This window comes from Cucurbita maxima, unplaced genomic scaffold (assembly GCF_002738345.1).
Source record: "Cucurbita maxima cultivar Rimu unplaced genomic scaffold, Cmax_1.0 Cma_Scf00055, whole genome shotgun sequence".
Taxonomy (NCBI): domain Eukaryota; kingdom Viridiplantae; phylum Streptophyta; class Magnoliopsida; order Cucurbitales; family Cucurbitaceae; genus Cucurbita; species Cucurbita maxima.
In genome coordinates, this window is record NW_019272071.1 from 86,998 (window position 1) to 96,282 (window position 9,285).

Sequence of the window (9,285 nt, forward strand, 5' to 3'; positions counted from 1 at the left end):
TTGGGTTTTTCTTTTCGAGCTTTCCCTTGAGATTTTAAAATGTGTTTGCTAGGAAGAGGTTTTCACACCCTTATAAATAATGTTTCGTTCTCTCTCCAACCGATGTTGGAAATCTTTGTCTTTTTCTACTGAAAAAAACTAAATAAATTATAAGAACTCGAGTTTACCACTAGCAGATATTGTTCTATTTGGGTTTTTCTTTTCGAGCTTTCCCTTGAGATTTTAAAATGTGTTTGCTAGGAAGAGGTTTTCACACCCTTATAAAGAATGTTTCGTTCTCTCTCCAACCGATGTTGGAAATCTTTGTCTTTTTCTACTGAAAAAAACTAAATAAATTATAAGAACTCGAGTTTACCACTAGCAGATATTGTCCTATTTGGGTTTTTCTTTTCGAGCTTTCCCTTGAGATTTTAAAATGTGTTTGCTAGGAAGAGGTTTTCACACCCTTATAAAGAATGTTTCGTTCCCTCTCCAACCGACGTGGGATATCATAATTCACTCCCTTCGAAGCCCAGCGTTCTCGTTGGCAACTGATGATGTAGGAGCTCACAATTCATTCCTCTTTGGAGCCATTGTCCTAGGTGAAAAAAATGCTATGAATATATATATATATATATATATATATATATATTGTTAATTTTTTAGTTTAATTATGGAGGAGTACGGTCCAAAGCATCTATATATGCATTATATTTATAAAAATTAAGGGGATATAACAAAAATATCAACCAAATATATTAATAAGAAAAATATTTAAACCCATTTAAGAATGGTGAAGTGTTTGCTTGTAAATTAATTTTTTTGATATTTCCATAGACTTAGGAACATATGTTTGACACCATATCTAAAACCTTGACCATTAGTGTGTAAACATTAGCTATGGATTCAAAATTTCTTTTTTCTTGATCAGTTTGAAGAGTATTAAAGAAATAGTGGCATCCGAACCAGGGCCTTTCCCTTTTCTCTGTTCTAACTATATGTAAGAAATCGAACGGTAACGGTTCAAGCCTATCGCTAGCAAATATTGTCCTCTTTAATAGCCTAAGCTCACCATGAATAGATATTATCCTCTTTAGAATTTTCCTTTTGAGTTTCCTCTCAAGGTGGGAGGTTTCCACACCCTTTTAAAAAAATGTTTCGTTTTACTCCTCAACTTATATGAGATCTCACAATCCACCCCCTTCGAGGTTGAGGGTTCTCGCTTGCACTTGTTCTCTTCTCCAATTGACGTGAGACTCTGATCCACCCTCGTTCAGGGCCCAGCATCCTTGCTGACATACTGTCTCATGTCAAGGGTTTTTCCTTTTGAGCTTCCCCTCAAGGTTGGAGGAGGTTTCCACACACTTATAAAGAATGTTTCGTTCTCTTCCCTAACCAACGTGGGATCTCACAATCCACCCCCTTCAGGGCCCAGCGTCCACGCTGACACTCATTCCATTCTCCAATTGATATGGGACCCTCCAATTCACCCCGTCCAAAGCCTAGCATCTTGCTGCGTCTCAACCCTCTTTCGGAGCTTAGCCTCTACGCTGGCACATCGTCCAATGTTTGACTCTAATACCATTTATAATGCCCTAAGCCCACTCTTGTTTGGGCTTTCCCATTTTGACTTCTTCAAAGTTTTTAAAACGCATATGCTCCATGAAAGTTTCCAAGTTACAAAATTGTTTTGTTCTCAACCAATTTGTAAACAAAATTCACTGTTACATTTGGCCATTATCGATTTTCTGCATTTCCCCCATTAATTTTTCAATGATTACAAATACCCATTATTTTAAATCCTAAAATATTTGGTGTAGCATCCATTATCCCCATTAGACGAATTGATTTTTGTTTAACATCTTTACTTTCAAAGACCATTGGGATTAGGGTTCTTTGGAGAGCGAGTGGAAAAGAAGCTGTCCATGTAAAGTAGCTTTGAAGTAGGGAAGGAGAAAGGGTTATCGTTATCATGGTGGCATCCTTTTCCCAACAATGGTCCTTTTCATTAGCCTTCTTTTCAGAAAAATCTAAGATTTGTTGTCATCCAAAGAGGGAATATGGATAGTGCATTAATGTCCAGTGGAGGAGTGGAAGCTTCTTTGACTCTTTTAAAGCGCATTTCAACTTTTTCTCTTTCGTTTAACAAAGGGGGTTTTGGAAAAGTAAAGCAAAGGTGGAGGTGGATGTGGTGCTAATTGTGTATTCATTTCTGAATGATACAGATCGATCAATGATATTAAAAGCAGAGGCCCATAGGTGCGATGGGAACAGAGATTCTAATGCTCATTCGCATTCGGATTCCACCATCAACTGGCATAACAAGCAAGCAGCAGCAGCGGCAGCAGCAGCTCAGCCTCATTTTCATCTTGCATTTTCATTTTGAATGCTTTGTGGGGCCCTTGTACAGTTTTCTTTTCCTGATTTCATTGAATTCCCCCATGATTGATTAGTTTATTTAACAATGTCTGCTGCTTCTCTTTCTCTAGCATGATCCATTCTTCTTTGCTTGCAGCTTTTGCAGCCTCTGAAGCCATGGCTGATACTAGTGAGTAAACCTTCTTCAACCTCTCCATTTTTCTGTTCTTCATGTTATTCCTTTCACAATGGAGGGAACACAAAAAACCAACAAGAAACTTTGTGGGCTGTTTGATCATAACTTTTACTTGATGATCTTTTGCTTATACGTTTGTATCCATATGATAATTTGAACTGTGATATCTCCTTTGTATTGAGAAGATTTCCTCGTTCATGGTTCGATATTCTGGTGTCGTAGGCGTAGAGAAACCACACCAATCCATCCCCTAAGTATCGGACTCGATTGTTTAATCATTTGATAACCAGAGAGACATTTTTATGATGAATGATTACTATGTTTACTTCCTAATCTTTTCCTTGGATGTATGAACCCAATACTCATCTATTCTGTTAATTTTAATGTTCATTACACTGTTGACGTGTTTGTTTTGTCAATTATTGTGTGAAGAAGGAGATACTCCCATGTCTTCAATGTTCTGTAGAAGGAATCCCTTAAGACTCATCATTCAGGGGCTGTTGCTGTTCTCATTGTTGAGGTTGAATTATGCATCCACGGATCCTGATGTGGAAGGTATACTCAAACTTGAGTTAGCCAGATGGATCTTGCTCTTCGTTTGGAAAACATTAGTAATATTAATATCACAAGATTATGTTCGGTGGAAAAGAACTGATCTTGTGAGATCAAAGATCGGTTGGAGAGGGAAACGAAGCATTCCTTATAGGGGTGTGAAAACCTCTCCCTAACAGGCGTGTTATAAAATTGTGAGGCTGATAGCGATACGTAATGAGCAAAAACGAACAATATTTGCTAGCGGTGAGCTTGAGTTGTTACAAATGGTATCAGAGCTAGACACCAGATGATGTGCCAGCAAGGACACTGGGTCCTGAAGGGGGTGGATTGTGAGATCTCACATCAATTGGAGAGGGGAACGAAACATTTCTTATAAGAGTGTGGAAACCTCTCCCTAGCTTACGCGTTTTAAAACCGTGAGGCTGACAGTGATACGTAACGGGCCAAAACGGACAATATTTGCTAGCGGTGAGCTTGGGCTGTTACAAATGATATCAAAGCTAGACACGGGCGTTGTGCTAACGAAGACGCTGGGCCTGGATTGTGAGATCCTACATTGGTGGGAGAGGAGAACGTAGCATTTCTTATAACGGTGTGGAAACCTCTCCCTAACAGACGCATTTAAAAACCGTGAGGATAACATCGATAAATAACGGGCCAAAACGGACAACATCTGTTAGCGGTGGGCTTGAGCGGTTACAGTTCTTGCAAAGTTTCTTATGCTTTTGGTTTATACCACTTGCTCTGATATTACTTTCTAAATGTGTAGGAGAAGCTTTGGTTGATTTGTTAGGGGCACTTAATGATTCCAATCATCAAATAACTGATTGGAACTATCACTTAGTAAGCCCTTGCTTTAGTTGGTCGCATATTACCTGCCGAAATGGAAACGTTATATCATTGTAAGTCCTTTTGCTTTTGAGAGCATTTACTCCTTTTTCTGTTGAGTTTGCCTTTGATTTATTGACTTCAGTTTTGCAGCATGGATTTAGTTTTTGAATTGTACTAATTGCAGGAGCTTGGGTTCAGCAGGATTTTCAGGATCACTCTCTCCTTCAATTACAAAACTCAAATATTTGGCCAGTCTGTAAGCTGCCTTACTTCTCTTTTTAGATTCTTGTGGTAGAAAATGTTATTGTGAGATCCAAGTTAGTTGGGGAGGAGAACAAAACATTCTTTATAAGGGTGTGGAAACCTCTCTCTAGCGGACGCGTTTTAAAAACATTGAGGGGAAGTCCGAAAGTGAAAACCCAAAGAGGACAATATCTGCGAATGGGGTAATAGTATCAGAGCTAGACATCGGACGATGTGCTAAGGAGAAGGCTGAGCCCCAAAGGGGGTGGACACGAGGCGGTGTGCTAGCAAGGACGTTGGGACCTAAAGGGGGTGGATTTGGGGGGTCCCACTTCGATTGGAGAAGGGAACGAGTGCCAGTGAGTACACTGGACCCCAAAGGGGGGTGGATTGTGAGATCCCACATCAGTTAGGGAGGAGAACGAAACATTCTTTATAAGAGTGTAGAAACCTCTCTAGACGTGTTTTAAAAACCTTGAGAAGAAGCCCGAAAGGAAAAATCCAAAGAGGACAATATCTGCTAACGGTGGTGGGCTTGGGCTGTTATGTACTAGAATCTAGAATAGAATTCTTATTCTTTTTGTTTAGCTAGATTAAAACTTCTGTCAAGAAGCTGATTGAGTTTTCTAGCATAGAATCTAATCTTTCATTTGTTCTCTCTTTTGCTTATTCCATCTTATTTTGGAATCTATTCTTCCACTTCAATATTCTAATGGGAAAGTTCTGTGAAAAAAAAAAAAAAAAAGGAACATTTGGTAGAGAAACTTAACGTACTTTTTCTTCTTGGAATGGTACTATTTCTCTGAACTTCATTGTTGGTGAATATGGTTGGAGATATCAATAAGAAATCCGTTCGTTCGTCCGATTCTGTTACTGCTAACAATCTTACTGGCCCTATCTTAAATTATGAACTTGAAATTATGTTGCTGGTTAATTTCAAATTGTGTTGCAAAACTATAGAAATATGAGCTTATCTATAAACTTCTTTTACTGTTTTGATGAATCGAGTTAAACGTTGTGTTGCGTAAGGAGTCATCGTCGTTACCCTTATCCGTCCACGTAGTGCTGTTAGTCTACAAACTTGGGTTTGTTAATCTGATGTTTTGCACTACTTCATGCAGGGATTTGCAGAACAATAATATAGCTGGTGTTCTACCAGATTATCTAGCTAACATGACCCACCTACAGAATTTGAATCTTGCTAATAATAACTTCAATGGCCCCATCCCTGCAGCTTGGGGTCAACTTGCTGGTCTAAAGCATCTGTAAGGCTATTTTTCCCCTTGGTTGTTCACATATTATGCATATTGTCCCTGTTTTTTGGGTTTAGTACGTTGAGGGTGATATTATCAAAGATTTGGGAGTGCTAGCAGATATTGTCCATTTTAGGCTTTCCCTTTCGGGCTTCCCCTCAAGGTTTTTAAAACGCATCTTCTAGGGAGAGGTTTCCACACCTTATAGTTACAAATGGTATCAAAGTCAGACGCTGGGTAGTGTGCTAGGAGGACGCTGGTCCTTAAGGGGGATGGATTGTGATTATAAGGGTGTGGAGACCTCTCCCTAGAAGACGTATTTTAGAAACCTTTAGGAGAAGTCCAAAAGAGAAAAACCAAAAGGACACCGGGTAGTGTACCAGCAAAAATGTTGGGCCCCTAAGGGGTGGATTGTGATTATAAGGGTGTGAAGACCTCTCCCAAGAAGACGCATTTTAAAAACTTTTAGGAGAAGCCCAGAAGGGAAAATCCAAAATGACAATATCTGCTAGCGGTGGACTTAGACGGCTACAATGTCATTAGCCATCCCAAATCAATCCATGAATATTCAACAGTCAACCTTTTTCCACTATTATTACAATTTCTTAGTCACTTGCCTAACCTTTTACTTTCTTGCACTCTTCCCCCAAATGCTGGTGGCAGGGATCTCTCAGATAACAACTTAACAGGAGAAGTTCCAGCTCTATTCTTTTCAATTCCAATGTTCAAGTAAGTATACTCATTCAACATCTTTTTTACAAATCCTGTTGAAGAACTTACAACCCATATATACTCAATCCAATATGTTGGAATTGGTCATATACTTATTTGGAAACATTCTTTCAGCTTTTCAAGAACTGGTTTAAACTGTGGCTTTAGGTTGGATAAACCTTGTGTTTCGACCTCTCCCCATCGAGGTTGGTATTATATATATCGTGTTCTTGCACCGATATTGGTATCGTGTGAATTATTAAGTGATAGCCTCATCTTTGTATCTTGACAGCTTCTGTAAAGAATTCTAAGGTTGGGGTAGTGGCAAGTACTGCAAGCTGTGGGGGATTCATTCTTCTGTCAATTGGTGCCTTCTTTGCTTATAGATGCTTCTACATGCATAGGCTTAAGGATTCCATGTTTGTTGATGTTGCTGGTAAAGTTTCGCTTTAAATTTTCAATCCTTATGCGTGTTTTGGGTCAATAAAATTGTACTCTCGGGTCAACCTCAACATAGCTCAACTAATTAAGATATTATACCAACGACTTGAAAAACAGATGTTTGCATCCCGACCGAGAATGATAGGGAGGTATACTTGGGTTGCATTGTTGTGAAGCTAACAACTCTCTTTTATATTAGGTGAAGATGAATGTAAACTTTGCTTTGGGCAAATCAGAAGATTTTCATTGCGGGAAATCCAGCTTGCGACCGATAACTTTAACGAGACGAACATCATTGGCCAAGGAGGGTTTGGAAAAGTATATAAAGGCATCCTCTCAGATGCCTCCAAGGTGGCTGTGAAACGGTTAACTGACTACAATAGTCCTGGTGGGGAGGCTGCATTCCTAAGAGAAGTTCAACTAATAAGCGTTGCAGTGCATAGAAATCTCCTCCGGTTGATTGGTTTCTGCACGACTACGTCTGAGAGAATCCTTGTTTATCCATTCATGCAGAATCTTAGCGTGGCTCATCGCTTGAGAGGTAATAACTTTACTCCCTCTATCGAAGATTCGTAAACCACCGCTAGCAGATATTGTCCTCTATAGGCTTTCCCTTTCGAACTTTCCCTCAAGGTTTTTAAAACGCGTCTACTAGGGAGAAGTTTCCGCATCTTTATATAGAATGCTTCGTTCTCCTCCCCAACCGATGTGGGATCTCACAATCCATCTCCCTTTGGGGACCAACATCTTTGCTGGCACACCGCCTCATGTCCACCCCACTTCGGACCAGCTTCCTCGCAGACACATCTTCCGGTGTTTGGCTCTGATACCATTTGTAAAAGTCCAAGCCCACCGCTAGCCGATATTGTCCTCTTTGTGTTTCTCTTTTCAGGCTTCCTCTCAAGATTGTTAAAACGCGTCTGCTAGGGAGAGGTTTCCACACCCTTACAAAGAATGTTTCGCTCTCCTCCCCGACCGATGTAAGATCTCACAGTTAGCCTTGGCTGCTTTTGCAGACCACAACCTGACATAAAATAGTTGAAATGGTTAGTCCCTAGTGTTCGAGTCCAAAAAACAGCAACGAGACTAAGAAGTTCCATCAATAAAAAAGAAGCCATATAGTTTCTATAATAAGGAGAACAATGAATGCTGACTGAACACTGACCCCTATTGATTTCATAGGCTAACCAAGCTTTACAGATTAACACGACCATTTAAAAATGCTGCAGATTTAAAACCAGGAGAAAGAAGCTTGGACTGGGCCACGAGAAAACAGATAGCCTTTGGTGCAGCTCATGGTTTGGAGTATTTGCATGAACACTGTAATCCTAAGATCATCCATCGTGATCTGAAGGCTGCAAACATATTATTAGATGACGACTTCGAAGCTGTTCTTGGAGATTTCGGATTAGCCAAGCTAATCGATACTAAAGTAACTCATATTACCACTCAAGTGCGCGGTACAATGGGTCATATCGCCCCGGAATACTTGTCCACTGGTAAGTCATCTGAAAAGACTGATGTTTTCGGATATGGTATCACCCTTCTTGAGCTTGTCACCGGTCAGCGCGCAATAGATTTCTCCCGTCTCGAAGAGGAGGAAGACGTTCTTCTACTCGATCATGTAAGACGTTCTTCATCTTGATCATGTACTTGAGAAGTTCATTTGTGATATGCTGAAATAGAATGTGAAACATGAACAGATAAAGAAGTTGCAGAGGGAGAACAGGCTTGAAGATGTTGTGGACAAGAATTTAACGAGCTACAACGAGAAAGAAGTCGAAAACATAGTTCAGGTGGCGTTGCTTTGCACTCAAGGTTCACCGGAGGACCGGCCGACAATGGCGGAAGTTGTGAACCTACTACATGGAGAAGGGCTAGCAGATAGGTGGGCAGAGTGGATGCAGCTTGAAGAGGTAAGAGATCAGGAGGTGTCCCTTCTTTGTCACCAATTTGTTTGGGGAGAAGAGTCAAGTCATGATCAAGAAGCCATACAGTTATCTAAAGCCAGATAGAAAGGGAAAGAAGCCATTGACATTCTCCATTTTTGAAAAGGTGATCAGTGTTGTTGTTCTGCTGTATATAAGGTTATTGGTCGGGGAGCTGGAAACCTAGGACAGAGTAGCTCTGTGTTGTCTGGCCCTCACTGTTGGCTGCATGTGTGTCTGAAAAAACATTGAGCAGATGGACATGTCGTTGTGAATTGTGATAGCAAGAACTTTAGGAAACAATATATAGATATGGTGAGCTTGTGAGACTGCTAAAAGTAGCATTCTATACATATAATACTTTGTTTTTGTATGAATGGGGTGTCTTAACTTAAAGTTACATTCCGATAATGATACGAAGAGAAGCGTCACTCAAGGTGTACACGTATTTTTATTTATTGAGGTTGTAAGTTTGAATCTTCGCTACGAAGCAATAATTTTTTTGAAGTTCAACCATTGCAAGAAGGAAGGTTAGAACTATTTAACTTTGAGCAAAATGCGGCAAAAGGAAAATAAATGGACTCGACCCAGCGTCTCCATTCCATAGGAACTATGAGATCACTCCAAAAACACCTCCGATATCTAGGGGTTACAGATTGACCGAAGAACTCTAGACATCACATTATTACTTAGTGAAGTCTATGTTCTTAATAAATTGTCACCACTCTCAAGTATGTGCTACATAGGAACTACACTATCACTCCAAGGGTCACAGACTAATTGTAGAACC

At 40.0% G+C, this 9,285-nt stretch overlaps 1 protein-coding gene across 3 annotated transcripts; it reads left to right on the plus strand.

The window, feature by feature from the left end:
* Window positions 1-2,145: 2,145 nt before the first annotated feature.
* Window positions 2,146-8,870, plus strand: LOC111471693 (probable LRR receptor-like serine/threonine-protein kinase At5g63710). Of its 3 annotated transcripts, none has more exons than XM_023117422.1 (12): window positions 2,146-2,383; window positions 2,469-2,527; window positions 2,969-3,088; window positions 3,858-3,990; window positions 4,104-4,175; window positions 5,284-5,427; window positions 6,079-6,144; window positions 6,262-6,332; window positions 6,419-6,562; window positions 6,767-7,108; window positions 7,797-8,191; window positions 8,271-8,870. In XM_023117422.1, exons 1-12 carry the CDS (start codon window positions 2,244-2,246, stop codon window positions 8,580-8,582), a joined length of 1,998 nt encoding a protein of 665 aa, XP_022973190.1. In that variant the 5' UTR covers window positions 2,146-2,243; the 3' UTR covers window positions 8,583-8,870. The 3 variants fall into 3 exon arrangements, with proteins under 3 accessions (XP_022973190.1, XP_022973189.1, XP_022973191.1); XM_023117421.1 differs by having other exon boundaries at window positions 2,147-2,383; window positions 2,966-3,088; XM_023117423.1 differs by having other exon boundaries at window positions 2,355-2,372; window positions 2,966-3,088.
* Window positions 8,871-9,285: the final 415 nt, after the last annotated feature.

Excerpts from the sequence above, each read along its gene's own strand:
- LOC111471693 (XM_023117421.1), top strand. The coding sequence starts at position 2,244 with ATGGGAACAGAGATTCTAATGCTCATTCGCATTCGGATTCCACCATCA. Across the intron at positions 3,089-3,857 it reads CACGGATCCTGATGTGGAAG|GAGAAGCTTTGGTTGATTTG; the intron begins GTATACTCAAAC and ends CTAAATGTGTAG. Across the intron at positions 6,563-6,766 it reads CATGTTTGTTGATGTTGCTG|GTGAAGATGAATGTAAACTT; the intron begins GTAAAGTTTCGC and ends CTTTTATATTAG.